The sequence below is a fragment of the Mustelus asterias genome, unplaced genomic scaffold (genome assembly GCF_964213995.1).
Source record: "Mustelus asterias unplaced genomic scaffold, sMusAst1.hap1.1 HAP1_SCAFFOLD_253, whole genome shotgun sequence".
Lineage (NCBI taxonomy): Eukaryota > Metazoa > Chordata > Chondrichthyes > Carcharhiniformes > Triakidae > Mustelus > Mustelus asterias.
The window spans coordinates 498219-519853 of record NW_027590220.1 but is presented as its reverse complement, the minus strand read 5'-3'; the positions used below and the strand labels follow the sequence as shown (position 1 = coordinate 519853).

The following is a 21635-nucleotide window of genomic DNA, read 5'->3' as shown; positions in this document are numbered from 1 at the left end:
AAACCATCAAGTCCCGGTAACATCCTAGTAAATCTTTTCTGCGCTCTTTCTAGTTTAATAATATCCTTTCTACAATAGGGTGACCAGAACTGTACACAGTATTCCAAGTGTGACCTTACCAATGTCTTGTACAACTTCAACAAGACGTCCCAACTCCTGTATTCAATGTTCTGACCAATGAAACCAAGCATGCTGAATGCCTTCTTCACCACTCTGTCCAACTGTGACTCCACTTTAAAGGAGCTATGAACATGTACTCGTAGATCTCTTTGTTCTAAAACTCTCCCCAGTGCCCGACCATTAACTGAGTAAGTCCTGCCCTGGTTCAATCTACCAAAATGCATCACCTCACATTTATCTACATTAAACTCCATCTGCCATTCGTCAGCCCACTGGCCCAATTGATCAAGATCCCGTTGCAATCCGAGATAATTTTCTTCACTGTCCACTATAACACCAATCTTGGTGTCATCTGCAAACTTACTAACCATGCCTCCTATATTCTCATCCAAATCATTAATATAAATGACAAATAACAGTGGGCCCAGCACTGATCCCTGAGGCACACCGCTGGTCGCAGGTCTCCAGTTTGAAAAACAACTCTCTACAACCACCCTCTGGCTTCTGTCAAGAAGCCAATTTTGTATCCATTTAGATACCTCACCATGGATCCCATGAGATTTAACCTTATGCAACAACCTACCATGTGGTGCCTTGTCAAAGGCCTTGCTAAAGACCATGTAGACAACATCAACTGCACTGCCCTCATCTACCTTCTTGGTTACCCCTTCAAAAGACTCAATCAAATTTGTGAGACATGATTTTCCACTCACAAAGCCATGCTGACTGTCCCTAATCAGTCCTTGCGTCTCTTAATGCCTGTAGATCCTGTCTCTCAAAATACCTAGGGCTATGGGGAGAGAGCGAGGCAGTGGGATTAGTTTGCGGATTGATACAGGGCTATGGGGAGAGAGCAGGGCAGTGGGATTAGTTTGGGATTGATACAGGGCTATGGGGAGAGAGCGAGGCAGTGGGATTAGTTTGCGGATTGATACAGGGCTATGGGGAGAGAACGGGGCAGTGGGATTAGTTTGGGATTGATACAGGGCTATGGGGAGAGAGCGGGGCAGTGGGATTAGTTTGGGGATTGATACAGGGCTATGGGGAGAGAGCGGGGCAGTGGGATTAGTTTGCGGATTGATACAGGGCTATGGGGAGAGAGCGGGGCAGTGGGATTAGTTTGGGGATTGATACAGGGCTATGGGGAGAGAGCGGGGCAGTGGGATTAGTTTTGGGGATTGATACAGGGCTATGGGGAGAGCGCGGGGTAGTGGGATTAGTTTAGGGGATTGATACAGGGCTATGGGGAGAGAGCGGGGCAGTGGGATTAGTTTGGGATTGATACAGGGCTATGGGGAGAGAGCGGGGCAGTGGGATTAGTTTGGGGATTGATACAGGGCTATGGGGAGAGAGTGGGGCAGTGGGATTAGTTTGGGGATTGATACAGGGCTATGGGGAGAGACTGGGGCAGTGGGATTAGTTTGGGATTGATACAGGGCTATGGGGAGAGAGCGGGGCAGTGGGATTAGTTTAGGGGATTGATACAGGGCTATGGGGAGAGAGCAGGGCAGTGGGATTAGTTTAGGGGATTGATACAGGGCTATGGGGAGAGAGCGGGGCAGTGGGATTAGTTTGGGATTGATACAGGGCTATGGGGAGAGAGCGGGGCAGTGGGATTAGTTTGGGGATTGATACAGGGCTATGGGGAGAGAGTGGGGCAGTGGGATTAGTTTGGGGATTGATACAGGGCTATGGGGAGAGACTGGGGCAGTGGGATTAGTTTGGGATTGATACAGGGCTATGGGGAGAGAGCGGGACAGTGGGATTAGTTTAGGGGATTGATACAGGGCTATGGGGAGAGAGCGGAGCAGTGGGATTAGTTTGGGGATTGATCCAGGGCTATGGGAGGAGAATGGGGCACCAGTAAAGATGCAGCAGCCATAGAATGGGCTGAATGACCTCTTCCACTGTTGAAATCTTCTCTCTGATTTTCTTTTATTTATTAGTCACAAGTAGGCTCACATTAAAACTGCAATGAAGTTACTGTGAAAATCCCCCAGTTGCCACACTCCGGCGCCTGTTCGGGGACACTGAGGGAAAATTTAGCACGGCCAATGCACCCTAACCGGCACGTCTTTCAGACTGCGGGAGGAAACCGGAGCACCCGGAGGAAACCCACGCAGACATGGGGAGAATGTGCAGACTCCGCACAGACAGTGACCCAAACCGGGAATCGAACCCGGGTCCCTGGCACTGTGAGGGAGCAGTGTTAACCACTGTGTCACCGTGCCGCCCCGGGTCCCTGGCGCTGTGAGGGAGCAGTGCGAATCACTGTGCCATCGTGCTGCCCCGGGTCCCTGGCGCTGTGAGGCAGCAGTGCTAACCACTGTGTCACCGTGCTGCCCCGGGTCCCTGGCGCTGTGAGGGAGCAGTGCGAATCACTGTGCCACCGTGCTGCCCTGGGTCCCTGGCGCTGTGAGGGAGCAGTGCGAACCACTGTGCCACCGTGCTGCCCCGGGTCCCTGGCGCTGTGAGGGAGCAGTGCTAACCACTGTGCCACCGTGCCGCCCTGGGTCCCTGGCGCTGTGAGGGAGCAGTGCGAATCACTGTGCCATCGTGCTGCCCCGGGTCCCTGGCGCTGTGAGGGAGCAGTGCTAACCACTGTGCCACCATGCTGCCCCGGGTCCCTGGCGCTGTGAGGGAGCAGTGCTAACCACTGTGTCACCGTGCTGCCCTGGGTCCCTGGCGCTGTGAGGGAGCAGTGCTAACCACTGTGTCACCGTGCTGCCCTGGGTCCCTGGCGCTGTGAGGGAGCAGTGCGAACCCACTGTGCCACCGTGCTGCCCCGGGTCCCTGGCGCTGTGAGGCAGCAGCGCTAACCACTGTGTCACCGTGCCGCCCCGGGTCCCTGGCGCTGTGAGGGAGCAGTGCGAACCCCTGTGTCACCGTGCCGCCCTGGGTCCCTGGCGCTGTGAGGCAGCAGTGCTAACCACTGTGCCACCGTGCCGCCCTGGGTCCCTGGCGCTGTGAGGGAGCAGCGCTAACCACTGTGCCACCGTGCTGCCCCGGGTCCCTGGAGCTGTGAGGGAGCAGCGCTAACCACTGTGCCACCGTGCTGCCCCGGGTCCCTGGAGCTGTGAAGCAGCAGTGCTAACCCCTGTGTCACCGTGCTGCCCCGGGTCCCTGGCGCTGTGAGGGAGCAGTGCTAACCACTGTGCCACTGTGCTGCCCCGGGTCCCTGGCGCTGTGAGGCAGCAGTGCGAATCACTGTGTCACCGTGCTGCCCCGGGTCCCTGGCGCTGTGAGGGAGCAGTGCTAACCACTGTGCCACTGTGCTGCCCCGGGTCCCTGGCGCTGTGAGGGAGCAGTGCGAATCACTGTGCCACCGTGCCGCGCCGGGTTCCTGGCGCTGTGAGGGAGCAGTGCTAACCACTGTGCCACCATGCTGCCTGTCTGTCTGTTCTGGTAGATGTCATTCTCACCTCCACTTGCTGTTGTTGTGAATCTTTGTCGATGTGGTTCTAGTTGTTTATATTCCTGTAAAGGAGATGGAGATGCTGTTAATGATTGTTCAGCGGTTGGGAAAAGTCTGGGAATGATCCCTGTCAGATTCCTCTCCGCTCCGCTTGCTGTCTCTCCAATCACTTGGTTCTAGTTGTTTGGTTGACTCCTCATTTACTGACCAGTCTCCCACTCGAACACAGCCCCCACCATCCAATCCCTCCCTCTGGCATCTCCCCGGCAATAGACTGCAGCATTTGAAACAATCAACTCTCAATCCCATCTTCCTATCCCTGAGGGGAGGGGTCACCCAAGCCCGCCACCCCCTGGATGTCACTGAAACAACTGAGCGTCTCGCTCGGTCCTATCAGGGGGCAGCTGAGAGTCACCCACATTGCTGTGGCTCTGGAGTCACATGTCGGCCAGACCGGGTAAGGACGGCAGATTTCCTTCCCTAAAGGACATCAGTGAATCAGATGGGTTTTTATCAAACTCCGTTCACTGAGATCCCACTGCTGAGATTAGCTACTGATTATATGGAGTTTAAAACAGAAACGCTGGAAAAACTCAGCAGGTCCGGCAGCACCAATGGACCACAGTAAGAATTCTCACAACAACAGATAAAAGACAACAGGTTTATTCGGAATCACGAGCTTTCGGAGCACAGCTTCTTCGTCAGCTGACTCAGTCTGAGTGTCGTCACATTGGGAATTGGATACATCACTCTCTGGGGCTGATTTTACCAATCGACTCATCCTCTGGTCAGGGGGGGGGTCGGCTGCGTGTCTGCGGCCGATCCCTCCTGGCACCATCACTGGGACACTCCCAGCCACAGATTCCTCTTCCCTGCAGGTGTGAGAGAGCGGGAGAGATGGCTGTGGCTGGTAGTGGACCAGTGAATGATCCGTCACACCCCCTCTCCACCTCCCCCCCCCCCCCCCCCCCCCCCCCCCCGTCCAGGGGATGAGACGTCACACCCCCTCCCCTCTCCACCCGCCCTAGGGGATGATCTGTCACACCCCCTCCAGGGGATGTTAAGTCACACCCCCTCCCCCCCGCAAGAGGGCGATGCGGGCCCGCCCCCTCTCCTCATCCCCCCCCCCACCAGAGTTCCCACTGGGCCCGCCCCCCCTCCTCTGGCAGACGCCAGTGGACCTGTGTGAAGCCCAGTCACTCCAGCCGTGGCTCGAAGTCAGTGTCCAGGAACGTGCTGCAGGCTGTCGAAGGACTGAAGGTGAGCGGGAAGGATGGTGGAGGGAGACCACGATCGAGGTAGGTTAGGGACGTGCTCTGCCGGGGGGGCCTGCCTCCCAGAGGGGTCCGATCCCGGGAGGGGGGGGGGGGGGGGGGGGCTACATCCCAGAGGGGTCCGATCCCGGGGTGGTGGGCCTGCCTCCCAGAGGGGTCCGATCCCGAGGGGGGAGGTCTGCCGGGGTGGTTAGAGGGGGTGTCCGCGAAGGGTGGGCCTCGGCGATTCCCCTGCCGAATAAAAGTACAAGTTGGACTTTTATTTATCAGGTCGGTAAAGGCGCGGACGTGAATTGGGCCGAATGCTGGTAAAGGGGGAATTGATGGTAAAGTTGGGCGCGGGTTCATTAAGTCGATTTAAATACATGCAAATGCATTTAAATCGGCCCGGTGGCCGATTCGGGCGCGCGCCGGATCGGTGCCCGGATCAGCCGTTGGTAAAGGCGCGATTGGCCTTGGGTCGGGTCTGGACCGTGTTTTAGGCCCGACGCCCAACTTTACCATGATTTTGCGCCCTTTTGGTAAAATCGGGCCCTCTGAGTCGCCACAGATCAAGTGAATCTCTTGAAGAGTATAGGGGGTGTAGGAGTAGAGTTAAGAGAGAAATCAGGAGGGCAAAAAGAGGACACGAGATTGTTTTGGCAGATAAGGCAAAGGAGAATCCAAAGAGCTTCTACAAATACATAAAGGGCAAAAGAGTAACAAGGGAGAGAGTAGGGCCTCTTAAGGATCAACAAGGTCATCTATGTGCCGATCCACAAGAGATGGGTGAGATCCTAAATGAATATTTCTCATCAGTATTTACTGTTGAGAAAAGCATGGATGTTAAGGAATTTGGGGAAATAAATAGTGATGTCTTGAGGAGTGTACACATTACAAAGAAGGAGGTGCTGGAAGTTTTAAAGTGCATCAAGGTAGATAAATCCCCGGGACCTGATGAAGTATATCCCAGGACATTGTGGGAGGCTAGGGAGGAAATTGCGGGTCCTCTAGCTGAGATATTTGAATCATCGATTGTCACAGGTGAGGTGCCTAAAGATTGGAGGGTGGCAAATGTTGTGCCTTTGTTTAAAAAGGGCTGCAGGGAAAAGCCTAGGAACTACAGGCCAGTGAGCCTCACATCTGTGGTGGGTAAATTGTTGGAAGGTATTTTGAGAGACAGGATCTACAGGCATTTAGAGATGCAAGGACTGATTAGGGACAGTCAGCATGGCTTTGTGAGTGGAAAATCATGTCTCACAAATTTAATTGAGTTTTTTGTAGGGGTAACCAAGAAGGTAGATGAGGGCAGTGCAGTTGATGTTGTCTACATGGACTTTAGCAAGGCCTTTGACAAGGTACCGTATGTTGCACAAGGTTAAATCTCACAGGATCCAGGGTGAGGTAGTTAAATGGATACAAAATTGCCTTGATGACAGAAACCAGAGGGTGGTTGTAGAGAATTGTTTTTCAAACTGGAGGCCTGTGACCAGCGGTGTGCCTCAGGGTTCAGTGATGGGCCCACTGTTATTTGTCATTTATATTAATGATTTGGATGAGAATATAGGAGGCATGGTTAGTAAGTTTGCAGATGACACCAAGATTGGTGGCATAGTGGACAGTGAAGAAGGTTATCTCCAATTGCAATGGGATCTTGATCAATTGGGCCAGTGGGCTGATGAATGGCAGGTGGAGTTTAATTTAGCTAAATGCGAGGTGATGCATTTTGGTAGATTGAACCAGGGCAGGACTTACTCAGTTAATGGTAGGGCGTTGGGGAGAGTTACAGAACAAAGAGATCTAGTGGTACATGTTCATAGCTCCTTGAAAGTGGAGTCACAGGTGGACAGAGTGGTGAAGAAGGCATTCAGCATGCTTGGTTTCATCGGTCAGAACATTGAATACAGGAGTTGGGAACGTCTTGTTGAAGTTGTACAAGACATTGGTAAGGCCACACTTGGAATACTGTGTGCAATTCTGGTCACCCTATTATAGAAAGAATATTATTAAACTAGAAAGAGTGCAGAAGAGATTTACTAGGATGCTACCGGGACTTGATGGATTGAGTTATAAGGAGAGGGTGAATAGACTGGGACTTTTTTCTCTGGAGCGTAGGAGGCTGAGGGGTGATCTTATAGAGGTCTATAAAATAATGAGGGGCATAGTGTGGTGAACCATTGTTGGTTACCACTGTGGGGTTATTCCAATGTTACTGTTGGGTTAGGGTGTTGACACTGTGGGGTTGTTATAATGTTGTTGTTGGGTTAGGGTGTTTACACTGTGGGATTAATATACCTGTGGTGGATGCTGTTATGGCACATCCCGGTCGGGCCCCGCCTCCTGGGAGAGGTATAAGACCCTCTGCTCAGGCGGGACCCCTCCAGTCTGGATTGGTGTACTCGTGTTAGATAGTTCCATTGTTTGTCAATAAAAGCCTTCAATCGCTGAAGCCTTGTACCTCGTGCTTGATTGTCGCGCATCACATAGATCAGCTAGATAGTCAATATCTTTTCCCAAAGGTAGGGGAGTCTAAAACTAGAGGGCATAGGTTTAAGGTGAGAGGGGAGAGATACAAAAGTGTCCAGAGGAGCAATTTTTCACACAGAGGGTGGTGAGTGTCTGGAACAAGCTGCCAGAGGCAGTAGTAGAGGTGGGTACAATTTTGTCTTTTAAAAAGCGTTTAGATAGTTACATGGGTACGATGGGTATAGAGGGATATGGGCCAAATGCGGGCAATAGGGACTAGCTTAGGGGTTTAAAAAAAGAGGGCGGCATGGACAAGTTGGGCCGAAGGGCCTGTTTCCATGTTGTAAACCTCTATGACTCTCTGACACATTGGGAATTGGATACAGTCAGTCTCTGAGTCTCCAAGCAGGAATCGGTTAATGTCATTTTTAGAGGGCTGCATAGTCAGGATTGAAAACTGACTCCCCGTCAGACAGTTTTACTTTTAGTGGGAGGGACACAGGGAGGTTCCAAATTGGGAATAGCAGCACCCGCCCTCTGAGTGTCTATTCTGGGCAGTCGGACTGCACCCTATGATGGGAATGTTGCTGTGGAAACTGGGTCGTGCTGAATTCGGGCCAGTATCGCCCTCACTACCTGCTGCATGTGTGGAACGGGGTGGCAGCCAATCCCACTGAGCGTCCAGTTTGGGGATTGGACAGAATCAACGAGGATCCTTATTAGGAACAGGGACACTGAGCAGGAGGAGGCCATTCGGCCCCTCGAGACTGCTCCGCCACTCAATAAGATCATGCCTAAAATGTTTGTGTTCCGAATTCCAGATTCCCTTCTACCCCCCGGTAACCTTTGATCCTCTAACCTAACAAGAATCTATCTATCTCTGCCTTACAAATATTCAGTGACTCCCACCTCCACTGCCTTCTGAGGCTGAGTTCCAAAGTCGCACAACCCCCAACTGCTGCTTCACAGCTCCAGGGACCTGGGTTCGATTCCTGCCTTGGATCACTGTCTGTGTGCAGTTTGCACGTTCTCCCCGTGTCGGCGTGGGTTTCCTCCGGGTGCTCCGGTTTCCTCCCACAGGCCGAAAGATGTGTGGGTTTGCGGATTGGCCATGGGGAATGTGTGGGGTTCCAGGAATAGGGTGGGGAGAGGACGTGGGTAAGATACTCTGTCAGAGTCGGTGCAGACTCAATGGGCTGAATGTCATCCTTGTGGGGATTCTATGGTTCTATTAGAGATAGGGACACAACCAGCAAATTCCTCATCACCTCGCTAAGACCCCAGCACTGCAAGGTTTGAATTCTCTTGCTCTGTCCTTACCCTTCGCTCTGTTGGAGGCCTCACTCGGTTCTGTGGCTCCCCGCCCTGTGGGTTTGACTGCTCCAGAGTCCCGATAGGTTCCGCAGAATAACTCACTGTAATGGCATAAAAACAGGATCCCAAAACAGTGCGACCAAAGGATGGAGCAGAGCCGAGAGCCAACAGGGAGAGGGATTGATGGGTAATGGGGGCAGGGATTGATGGGTAATGGGGGCAGGGATTGATGGGTAATGGGAGCAGGGATTGATGGGTAATGGGGGCAGGGATTGATGGGTAATGGGGGCAGGGATTGATGGGTAATGGGAGCAGGGATTGATGGGTAATGGGGCCAGGGATTGATGGGTAATGGGAGCAGAGATTGATGGGTAATGGGGGCAGGGATTGATGGGTAATGGGGACAGGGATTGATGGGTAATGGTGACGGAGATTGATGGGTAATGGTGACAGGGATTGATGGGTAATGGAGATGGGTATTGCTGGATAATGGGGACGGGATTGATGGGTAATGGAGATGGGGATTGATGGGTAATGGGGACAGGGATTGATGGGTAATGGGGACAGGGATTGATGGGTAATGCAAACAAGGATTGATGGGTAATGGGGACAGGGATTGATGGGTAATAGAGACGGGGATTGATGGGTAATGGGGATTGATGGGTAATGGTGACGGGGATTGATGGGTAATGGAGATGGGTATTGCTGGATAATGGGGACGGGATTGATGGGTAATGGAGATGGGGATTGATGGGTAATGGGGACAGGGATTGATGGGTAATGGGGACAGGGATTGATGGGTAATGCAAACAAGGATTGATGGGTAATGGGGACAGGGATTGATGGGTAATAGAGACGGGGATTGATGGGTAATGGGGATTGATGGGTAATGGGGACGGGGATTGATGGATAATGGGGACAGGGATTAATGGGTAATAGAGACAGGGACTGATGGGTAATGGGGACGGGGATTGATGGGTAATGGGGACGGGGATTGATGGATAATGGGGACAGGGGTTGATGGGTAATGGGGACAGGGATTGATATGTAATGGAGATGGGGATTGATGGATAATAGGGACAGGGATTGATGGATAATGGGAACGGGGATTGATGCGTAATGGAGACGGGGATTGATGGATAATGGGGACAGGGAGGACAGGGATTGATGGGTAATGGGGACAGGGATTGATGGATAATGGGGACAGGGATTGATGGATAATGGAGATGGGGACAGGGATTTGAAAGTGATTGGTTTAGGTTTCTCTCACAGAACACCGAATCCAACAAAGCGAACAGAAAGTCGAGGAATGATGTTTTACCCATATATGATTTTAAGACACATAAATTGATATTTTAAATGCATTTCAAGTATTTTGTTGTGATTTAACCTTCAGTAAATGCCAGCTGTGGAAGAGCAGAATGGGAAGATTAAATAATTTGACCACAGATCTGGGGACCCGAGCGAGTCTGGCAATATCTGGGACACTGTGAGGGAGCACATTGTAAAACCTGAATGAATGGTTGGTTCGCAGCGCAGACACAGATTAGCCATAACCCTGGACACGGGGACAGATGTCCAGTCACGAGGGGACAGAGGTTCAAGGTGAGGGGCAGGAGGCTTAGGGGGGATTTGAGGAAAAGCTTTTTTACCCAAAGGGTGGTGAGGGTCTGGAATGCGCTGCCTGGGAGGGTGGTGGGGGCGGGATGCCTCACATCCTTTAAAAAGTATCTGGATGAACACTTGGCACACCGTAACATTCAGAGCTATGGGCCAAGTGCTGGTAAATGGGATTAGGTGGGAGTTCAGGTGTTTCTAATGTGTCGGTGCAGACTCAATGGGCCGAAGGGCCTCTTCTGCACTGTGTGATTCTATAAACATTTCCCTCTAATCACCTGTTTGTATGCTCACCTTCAGGAGCTGCTTCCGGAGACTTGGTGACAGGAGTCCAGCCGTGCCTTTTACAGAGCTGCAAACACACAGAGAGATGGCAATGACAGCAGACTCACTATCCACACAACACTGTCCCCATCAAACACTCCCAGGACAGGTACAGCACAGGGTTAGATACAGAGTAAAGCTCCCTCTACACTGTCCCGCATCAAACACTCCCAGGACAGGTACAGCACAGGGTTAGATACAGAGTAAAGCTCCCTCTACACTGTCCCCCATCAAACATTGATGTGGAGATGCCGGCGTTGGACTGGGGTGGGCACAGTAAGAAGTCTCACAACACCAGGTTAAAGTCCAACAGGTTTATTTGGTAGCACAATCCACGAGCCTTCAGAGCGCTGCTCCTTCATCAGGTGAGTGGGAGTTCTGTTCACAAACAGGGCATATATAGACACAAACTCAATTTACAAAATAATGGTTGGAATGCGAGTCTTTACAGGTAATCAAGTCTTTACAGTGCAGACAATGTGAGTGGAGAGAGGGTTAAGCACAGGTTAAAGAGATGTGTATTGTCTCCAGCCAGGACAGTTAGTGAGATTTTGCAAGTCCAGGCAAGTTGTGGGAGTTACAGATAGTGTGACATGAACCCAAGATCCCGGTTGAGGCCGTCCTCGTGTGTGCGGAACTTGGCTATCAGTTTCTGCTCAGCGACTCTGCGCTGTCGTGTGTCGTGAAGGCCGCCTTGGAGAACGCTTACCCGAATATCAGAGGCTGAATGCCCGTGACCGCTGAAATGCTCCCCAACAGGAAGAGAACAGTCTTGCCTGGTGATTGTCAAGCGGTGTTCATTCATCCGTTGTCGTATCGTCTGCATGGTCTCCCCAATGTACCATGCCTCGGGACATCCTTTCCTGCAGCGTATCAGGTAGACAACGTTGGCTGAGTTGCAAGAGTATGTACCGTGTACCTGGTGGGTGGTGTTCTCAAGTGAGATGATGGCATCCGTGTCGATGATCCGGCACGTCTTGCAGAGGTTGCTGTGACAGGGTTGTGTGGTGCCGTGGTCACTGTTCTCCTGAAGGCTGGGTAGTTTGCTGCGGACAATGGTCTGTTTGAGGTTGTGTGGTTGTTTGAAGGCAAGAAGTGGGGGTGTGGGGCTGGCCTTGGCGAGATGTTTGTCTTCATCGATGACATGTTGAAGGCCCCGGAGGAGATGCCGTAGCTTCTCCGCTCCGGGGAAGTACTGGACGACGAAGGGTACTCTGTCCACCGTGTCCCGTGTTTGTCTTCTGAGGAGGTCGGTGCGGTTTTTCGCTGTGGCGCGTCGGAACTGTTGATCGATGAGTCGAGCGCCATATCCTGTTCTTATGAGGGCATCTTTCAGCGTCTGGAGGTGTCTGTTGCGATCCTGTTGGGTGGATTAGCAAATTTGCTGATGACACCAAAGTCGGTGGTGTGGTAGACAGTGAGGAAGGGTGTCGTAGTTTGCAGGAAGACTTAGACAGGTTGCAAAGTTGGGCCGAGAGGTGGCGGATGGAGTTTAATGCGGAGAAGTGTGAGGTAATTCACTTTGGTAGGAATAACAGATGTGTTGAGTATAGGGCTAACGGGAGGACTTTGAATAGTGTGGAGGAGCAGAGGGATCTAGGTGTATGTGTGCATAGATCCCTGAAAGTTGGGAATCAAGTAGATAAGGTTGTTAAGAAGGCATATGGTGTCTTGGCGTTTATTGGTAGGGGGATTGAATTTAGGAGTCGTAGCGTTATGTTGCAACTGTACACAACTCTGGTGCGGCCGCACTTGGAGTACTGTGTGCAGTTCTGGTCCCCACATTACAGGAAGGATGTGGAGGCCTTGGAGAGGGTGCAGAGGAGGTTTACCAGGATGTTGCCTGGTATGGAGGGGAGATCCTATGAGGAGAGGCTGAGGGATTTGGGATTGTTTTCGCTGGAAAGGCGGCGGCTAAGAGGGGATCTTATTGAAACATATAAGATGATTAGAGGTTTAGATAGGGTGGATAGTGATAGCCTTTTTCCTCTGATGGAGAAATCCAGCACGAGGGGGCATGGCTTTAAATTGAGGGGGGGTAGTTATAGAACCGATGTCAGGGGTAGGTTCTTTACCCAGAGGGTGGTGAGGGATTGGAATGCCCTGCCAGCATCAGTAGTAAATGCGCCTAGTTTGGGGGCGTTTAAGAGATCCGTAGATAGGTTCATGGACGAAAAGAAATTGGTTTAGGTTGGAGGGTCACAGTTTTTTTTTTTAACTGGTCGGTGCAACATCGTGGGCCGAAGGGCCTGTTCTGCGCTGTAATGTTCTATGTTCTATGTTCTATGTCCTCATCCGAGCAGATCCTGTGTATACGGAGGGCTTGTCCGTAGGGGATGGCTTCTTTAACGTGTTTAGGGTGGAAGCTGGAGAAGTGGAGCATCGTGAGGTTATCTGTGGGTTTGCGGTACAGTGAGGTGCTGAGGTGACCGTCCTTGATGGAGATGCGTGTGTCCAAGAATGCAGCCGATTCCGGAGAGTAGTCCATGGTGAGTCTGATGGTGGGATGGAACTTGTTGATGTCATCATAGAGTTGTTTCAGTGATTGTTCACCATGAGTCCAAAGGAAGAAAATGTCATCGATGTATCTAGTGTATAGCGTTGGTTGAAGGTCCTGTGCGGTGAAGAAGTCTTGTTCGAACCTGTGCATGAAGATGTTGGCATATTGAGGTGCGAATTTTGTCCCCATGGCTGTTCTGTGTGTCTGGATGAAGAACTGGTTGTTGAAGGTGAAGATATTGTGGTCCAGGATGAAGCGGATGAGTTGTAAAATTGCATCTGGAAACTGGCAGTTGTCGGCGCTGAGCACTGAGGCCGTTGCAGCAATGCCATCATCGTGGGGGATGCTGGTGTAGAGTGCCGAGACATCCATTGTGACGAGGAGTGCTCCTGGGTTTAGCTGCTCCATGTGCGTTGAGTTTCTGTAGGAAGTCCGTAGTGTCGCAACAAAAGCTGGGGTTTCTTTGTACAATGGGTTTCAGGATGCCCTCGACATAGCCGGAGAGGTTCTCGCACAGGGTCCCATTGCCCGATACGATGGGACGGCCGGGTGTGTTTGCCTTGTGTATCATCGGGAGGCAGTAGAGATCTCCAACGCGGGGAGTACGTGGGATGAGAGCACGGAGGGTGCTCTGAAGGTCCGGATCAAAGGTTTTGATCAGAGTGTTGAGTTGACGGGTGTGTTCTTTGGTCGGATCTGCAGGTAACTGTCTGTAGTGTTCCTCGTTGTTGAGTTGTCGGTACACGTCTTTGCAGTAATCCGTTCTGTTCAGTATGACGATGGCCCCTCCTTTGTCTGCTGGTTTGATGACAATGTTGCGGTTGGTCTTGAGAGCGTGGATGGCGTTGCGTTGTGCTTGGGTGATGTTCGGGGCTGTCTTGTGAGTGCGGCTGATGAATTTGGTGTTGACGCACCTCCTGACGGCTTGGGCATACATGTCAAGTCGAGGGCAGCGGCCTTCCGGAGGAGTCCAATTCGACTCTTTCCTCTTCGGATGCACTGCGGATCTCTCTGTCGGCTGTTCTGGTTCATTGGCTGTCTCATTGTGTTCGCTGTTGGCCTCTTGGGGTTTGTGGAAGAACTCCCTCAGCCTCATTCGCCTGATGAATTCCTCTGTGTCCGCTGCGAGACTGATGGGGTCTATTTTGGTGGTGGGGCAGAAATTGAGCCCTCGGCCGAGAGCTTCGATTTCATCTGGTTGAAGTGTGTAGTCGGACAAGTTGACAATGGACTTCCCTGCAGTGGGACTGTTTTCTACTGTGGTACCGGGGGAGGCTTGGTTGCTGCTGGTGGTGATGCCGAGTTTCTCAAGTTTCCTGTTCTTGGTGTGCATGTAGATGGTGTAGTTCCTTTGTCTCGTCTGCTTGGCAGAGTTTCGCAGCTGGTCTGCGTCCTGAGCGCAAGTTGAGAATATGGATTCGATCTTGGTTTCCAGGCTGCGGCGTTTGCTGTAGAGTTGGTGTATGAGGTGGTTGAGGAGGGTGAGAGAGGTGCGACGGCAAAGTCTCTCAGCGTAGTCTGTGTTATGGGTTGACCTGAGTGGGTTCGTGATCTGTAGTCCTTTCGGTATCTTGTCTGCTTTCTTGCATCTTTAAGAAACTTGATGTCTGTGTCGATATGCGCCATGTTCTTGGAGATCCTCTCCACTTGGAGCCGGCAGTTTGCGGTGTCTATGGTAGCCATGATGTGGAGATGCCAGTGTTGGACTGGGGTAAACACAGTAAGAAGTCTCACAACACCAGGTTAAAGTCCAACAGGTTTATTTGGTAGCACAAGCCACAAGCCACACGTTTTCGGAGCACTGCTCCATCATCAGGTGAGTGGGAGTTGTGTTCACAAACAGGGCATATAAAGACACAAACTCAATTTACAAGATAATGGTTGGAATGCGAGTCTTTACAGGTAATCAAGTCTTAAAGGTACAGACAATGTGAGTGGAGGGAGCATTAGGCACAGGTTAAAGAGATGTGTATTGTCTCCAGACAGAACAGTTAGTGAGATTTTGCAAGCCCAGGCAAGTTGTGGGGGTTACAGATAGTGTGACATGAACCCAATATCCCGGTTGAGGCCGTCCTCATGTGTGCGGAACTTGGCTATCAGTTTCTGCTCAGCGACTCTGCGCTGTCGTGTGTCGCGAAGGCCGCCTTGGAGAACGCTTACCCGAAGATCAGAGGCTGAATGCCCGTGACCGCTGAAGTGCTCCCCAACAGGAAGAGAACAGTCTTGCCTGGTGATTGTCGAGCGGTGTTCATTCATCCATTGTCGTAGCGTCTGCATGGTTTCCCCAATGTACCATGCCTCGGGACATCCTTTCTTGCAGCGTATCAGGTAGACAACGTTGGCCGAGTTGCAAGAGTATGTACCGTGTACCTGGTGGATGGTGTTCTCACGTGAGATGATGGCATCTGTGTCGATGATCCGGCACGTCTTGCAGGGGTTGCTGTGGCAGGGTTGCGTGGTGTCATGGTCACTGTTCTCCTGAAGGCTGGGTAGTTTGCTGGGCATGATGTGGAGATGCCGGCGTTGGACTGGGGTAAACACAGTAAGAAGTTTAACAACACCAGGTTAAAGTCCAACAGGTTTATTTGGTAGCAAAAGCCACACAAGCTTTCGGAGCTCTAAGCCCCTTCTTCAGGTGAGTGGGAATTCTGTTCACAAACAGAACTTATAAAGACACAGACTCAATTTACATGAATAATGGTTGGAATGCGAATACTTACAACTAATCAAGTCTTTAAGAAACAAAACAATGTGAATAGAGAGAGCATTCGGCCTCTGATATTCGGGTAAGCGTTCTCCAAGGCGGCCTTCGCGACACACGACAGCGCAGAGTCGCTGAGCAGAAACTGATAGCCAAGTTCCGCACACACGAGGACGGCCTCAACCGGGATATTGGGTTCATGTCACACTATTTGTAACTCCCACAGTTGCGTGGACCTGCAGAGTTTCACTGGCTGTCTTGTCTGGAGACAATACACATCTTTTTAGCCTGTCTTGATGCTCTCTCCACTCACACTGTTTTGTTTCTTAAAGACTTGATTAGTTGTAAGTATTCGCATTCCCATTGAGTCTGTGTCTTTATAAGCTCTGTTTGTGAACAGAATTCCCACTCACCTGAAGAAGGGGCTTAGAGCTCCGAAAGCTTGTGTGGCTTTTGCTACCAAATAAACCTGTTGGACTTTAACCTGGTGTTGTTAAACTTCTTACTAGTTTGCTGGGGACAATGGTCTGTTTGAGGTTGTGCGGTTGTTTGAAGGCAAGAGGTGGGGGAGTGGGGATGGCCTTGCCGCGATGTTCGTCTTCATCAGTGACATGTTGAAGGCTCCAGAGAAGATGTCGTAGCTTCTCCACTCCGGGGAAGTACTGGACGACGAAGGGTACTCTGTCCGCCGTGTCCCGTGTTTGTCTTCGGACAATCAAACATTTGGATAGGCACATGGAGCACACCAGGATGATAGGGAGTGGGATAGCTTGATCTTGGTTTCAGATAAAGCTCGGCACAACATCGTGGGCCGAAGGGCCTGTTCTGTGCTGTACTGTTCTATGTTCTATGTATTCCCAGGACAGGTACAGCACGGGGTTAGATACAGAGTAGAGCTCCCTCTAAACTGTCCCCCATCAAACACTCCCAGGACAGGTACAGCACGGGGTTAGATACAGAGTAAAGCTCCCTCTACACTGTCCCCCATCAAACACTCCCAGGACAGGTACAGCACGGGGTTAGATACAGAGTAAAGCTCCCTCTACACTGTCCCCATCAAACACTGCCAGGACAGGTACAGCACGGGGTTAGATACAGAGTAAAGCTCACTCTACACGGAGTGCTGCACTGTCAGAGGATCAGTACTGAGGGAGTGCCGCACTGTCAGAGGGTCAGTGCTGAGGGAGTGCCGCACTGTCGGAGGTTCAGTACTGAGGGAGTGCCGCACTGTCAGAGGGTCAGAGCTGAGGGAGTGCCGCACTGTCAGAGGGTCAGTACTGAGGGAGTGCTGCACTGTCAGAGGGTCAGTACTGAGGGAGTGCCGCACTGTCAGAGGGTCAGTGCTGAGGGAGTGCCGCACTGTCAGAGGGCCAGTACTGAGTGAGTGCCCCACTGTGAAATGGGCCGTACTGAGGGGGTGCCACACTGTCAGAGGGTCAGTACTGAGCGAGTGCCGCACTGTCAGAGGGTCAGTACTGAGGGAGTGCCGCACTGTCAGAGGGTCAGTACTGAGGGACTGATGCACTGTCAGAGGGTCAGTACTGAGGGAGTGCCGCATTGTCAGAGGGTCAGTACTGAGGGAGTGCCGCACTGTCAGAGGGTCAGTGCTGAGGGAGTGCTGCACTGTCAGAGGGTCAGTACTGAGGGAGTGCTGCACTGTCAGAGGGTCAGTGCTGAGGGAGTGCCGCACTGTCAGAGGGTCAGTGCTGAGGGAGTGCCGCACTGTCAGAGGGTCAGTGCTGAGGGAGTGCCGCACTGTCAGAGGGTCAGTGCTGAGGGAGTGCTGCACTGTCAGAGGGTCAGTGCTGAGGGAGTGCCGCACTGTCAGAGGGTCAGTACTGCGGGTGCGATTTTGAGGGAGACTGTGTGAGTTCTTCCCTGTGTCCTCGGCAATATTTCTCCCTCTGCCAACATCGGTGAAGCGGGGTGATTTAGTGGGGTGCACGGCGCTGTTTCAGTCAGGACAAATCCGGGTGCAATATGGATGTGTGTTTGTGATTACCATGGTGAATGCACCCGAACCAGCACGTCTTTCAGACTGTGGGAGGAAATCAGAGCACCCGGAGAAAACCCGCGCAGACACGGGGAGAATGTGCAGACTCCGCACAGACAGTGACCCAAGCCGGGAATCGAACCTGGGTCCCTGGAGCTGTGAAGCAGCAGCGCTAACCGCTGTGCCGCCCTCTGATAACAGAACGCAAAGAGGAACATATTGGGAGCTTCACTCTGGGCCCTCACGTGATGTCACCCCCCCTCCCCTCGGTCCCCCCCTCTCCCCCGCCCCCTCCACTGTGCTCTATCTGAATTGCCACAAACACACAAGACAACCTTGTCATCTGATCAGCTTCAATCCCTCCCCATTCTCTCCCATCAACTGAGATGGAGCATCAGTTTGTGAGAGATTTCCGAATGAACATCCTCTCTCGTAAAGTTTGTAAATTCAGGATATCTGTCTCCATCCTTCTTCATCTTTCTCTACACCCTAGCTGTGACTGTAACACTACATTCTGCGCTCCCTCCTTTCCTTCTCTATGAACGGTATGCTTTGTCTGTATAGCGCGCAAGAAACAATACTTTTCACTATGTTAATACAGGTGACAATAATAAATCCAAAATCCTTGTTCGTGCTGTGAATTGTCCGTTGAGTTGAATTGAAGTGTCAGCAATCTGTGTGATTTCACAGTGAGAAAGCAGTGTGATATTTGTCACTGATGAGGGTGTTTTTAGGCAGTTGCTTTGTGAATGGGGGTGGTCTCAGACTGCTCGCTGCTCCCCGGGGTCCGCAGTTCCAGCTCAGTGGTTTCAGAGCAGCATCTTTCCCAGTCTCCAGATTGGGCCGTGTTCCTGTGGAACGATGCTGCCATCTACTGGTCATGATGTGGAGATGCCGGCGTTGGACTGGGGTAAACACAGTAAGAAGTTTTTTTTTCGTTTTTATACTTTTCCAATTCAATCAAATCAAGTCCAATTCAGAGTCTCAACAAGTTGAGACATTTCCGATCCAGGCTGACAAGACAGGGCATGCAATCCTCTACCCTGTCTTGGGCCTGATCTACATGAGCCAAGCTGATTGGAGAAGGCGGAGAATTCCTCCTCCAAGGCTTGATCTCATTTGCATCTTAGCCAAAAGGTCGAGATGCCGCTTTAAAAAATTGCTTCATATGAAACATGTGAAGCTTAAATTCAACCCAATGACCTCAACCAAGTGCAGCATCCGCATAACTACACTTGATCTTAGCCAAAAGGCCGAGAAGCGTTTAACAACACCAGGTTAAAGTCCAACAGGTTTATTTGGTAGGCTTTTGCTACCAAATAAACCTGTTGGACTTTAACCTGGTGTTGTTAAACTTCTTACGCCATCGACTGGTGACAGCTCTCTCCGCGAACACTGGGAGCTCACGCCCCGTGGTGCCACACAGCCTCTGTGTCATGGTGAAAGATGGAAGACGTGTCCAGAATGACCGCCCCCCCCCTCCCCCCACCACCTACACCACCTGCTCTATACCCAGGGACAGGAATGGGCCTGGGTCAGGGCCCCTGGTTAGATTTGATTTATTATTGTCACGTGTATTAACATACAGTGAAAAGTATTGTTTCTTGCGCGCTGTATAGACAAAGCATACTGTTCATCGAGAAGGAAAGGAGAGAGTGCAGAATGTAGTGTTACAGTCATAGCTAGGGTGTAGAGAAAGATCAACTTAATGCAAGGTAGGTCCATTCAAAAGTCTGACAGCAGCAGGGAAGAAGCTGTTCTTGAGTCGGTTGGTACGTGACCTCAGACTTTTGTATCTTTTTCCCGACGGAAGAAAGTGGAAGAGAGAATGTCCAGGATGCGTGGGGTCCTTAATTATGCTGGCTGCTTTGCTGAGGCAGCGGGAAGTGTAGACAGAGTCAATGAATGGGAGGCTGGTTTGCGTGATGGATTGGGCTACATTCATGACCTTTTGTAGTTTATTGCAGTCTTGGGCAGAGCAGGAGCCATACCAAGCTGTGATACAACCAGAGAGAATGCTTTCTATGGTGCATCTGTAAAAGTTGGTGAGAGTTGTAGCTGACATGCCAAATTTCCTTAGTCTTCTGAGAACCTAGAGGTGTTGGTGGGCTTTCTTAACTATAGTGTCGGCATGGGGGGACCAGGACAGGTTGTTAGTGATCTGGACACCTAAAAACTTGAAGCTCTCGACCCTTTCTACTTTGTCCCTGTTGATGTAGACAGGGGCATGTTCTCCTTTACGCTTCCTGAAGTCGATGACAATCTCCTTCGTTTTGTTGACATTGAGGGAGAGATTATTGTTGCCGCACCAGTTCACCAGATTCTCTATCTCATTCCTGTACTCTGTCTCGTCATTGTTTGAGATCCGACCCACTACGGTGGTGTCGTCAGCAAACTTGAAAATTGAATTGGAGGGGAATTTTCCCACACAGATATCGGTGTCTCAGGAGTGTAGCAGGGGCTTTGGAGAGGGTGCAGGTATGGCAGGCACTATACTGGACTAACCTACAGCTGGCTCAAACTCCATCCAGACTGTCCTGCTTCACCCCTAGCCCTAGGGTGGTGGGAGGGGGGGGGGTGTGGGGGGCAGGGGGGGGGGGGGTGCGATCTGTCGGACTCACATGGTGGCTCATGCTGCCGCTCACACAGCGAGGTGTCTGGAAGAATATTTGGTGAAGAAGGTTATGTGTTTTCCGCTGGGAAACCTGGAAGATGGCGTGGCAGACCCACACACCAAGCTCCAGCAGCCAATCAGAGAGAGCAGGACAGAAGGTCAGGAGGGGATAGGCTGCTGTTTGCCCCCCGGGGAAGGAGAGGGGAGGATGAGGAGGAATCTCTTCACTCAAGAGGGCCGTGAGTCTTTGGAATTGTCTGCTCCAGAGGCCGGGGGAAACTCGGTCAGTGTGTCTGTGTAAAGCAAAATGTGGGCAAAGAAATGGCAGATGGAGTTCAATCCTGATAAATGCGAAGTGATGCATTTTGGTAGAAATAATGTAGGGAGGAGCTATATGATAAATGGCAGAACCATAAAGGGTGTAGAAACGCAGAGGGACCTGGGTGTACAAGTCCACAGATCCTTGAAGGTGACGTCACAGGTGGAGAAGGTGGTGAAGAAGGCATATGGCATGCTTGCCTTTATAGGACGGGGCTTAGAGTATAAAAGTTGGGGTCTGATGTTGCAGTTGTATAGAACGTTGGTTCGGCCGCATTTGGAATACTGCGTCCAGTTCTGGTCGCCACACTACCAGAAGGACGTGGAGGCTTTGGAGAGAGTACAGAGGAGGTTTACCAGGATGTTGCCTGGTATGAAGGGGCTTAGTTATGAGGAGAGATTGGGTAAACTGGGGTTGTTCTCCCTGGAAAGACGGAGGATGAGGGGAGACTTAATAGAGGTGTATAAAATTATGAAAGGCATAGATAGGGTGAACGGTGGGAAGCTTTTCCCCGGGTCGGTGGTGACGTTCACGAGGGGTCATAGGTTCAAGGTGAGGGGGGGGGAGGTTTAACACGGATATTAGAAGGACATATTTTACACAGAGGGTGGTGGGGGCCTGGAATGCGCTGCCGGGCAAGGTGGTGGAGGCGGACACACTGGGAACGTTTAAGACTTATCTAGACAGCCATATGAACGGAGTGGGAATGGAGGGATACAAAAGAATGGTCTAGTTTTGACCAGGGAGCGGCACGGGCTTGGAGGGCCGAAGGGCCTGTTCCTGTGCTGTATTGTTCTTTGTTCAGTGTTAGCACACTTTCCGTGTGTCAGGGACGTGGGCATTGTGAAGGACGAGGATACTGAGCTCGATAACTAGTCACTGTCTAACTGAATGGTGGAGCTGGTTTGATGGGCCGAGTGGTCCATTCCTGCTCCTATTTGTAACACTACATTCTGCAATCTCATTTCCTTCTCTATGAACGGTATGCTTTGTCTGTAT

General features: G+C 51.4%; 1 protein-coding gene across 1 annotated transcript in view; it reads right to left on the bottom strand.

Annotated features, from left to right (window-relative positions):
* LOC144485960 (putative flap endonuclease 1 homolog) overlaps positions 1-21635 on the bottom strand; it is a 79642-nt gene that overhangs the window by 43942 nt on the left and 14065 nt on the right. Inside the window, exons 4-6 of the mRNA XM_078204035.1 lie at positions 10480-10537; positions 8575-8669; positions 3543-3597 (exon numbers count right to left, since the gene is read on the bottom strand). Of these exons, the coding sequence (XP_078060161.1) occupies positions 3543-3597; positions 8575-8669; positions 10480-10537 (208 nt within the window). The remainder of the gene's footprint in view (positions 1-3542; positions 3598-8574; positions 8670-10479; positions 10538-21635) is intronic.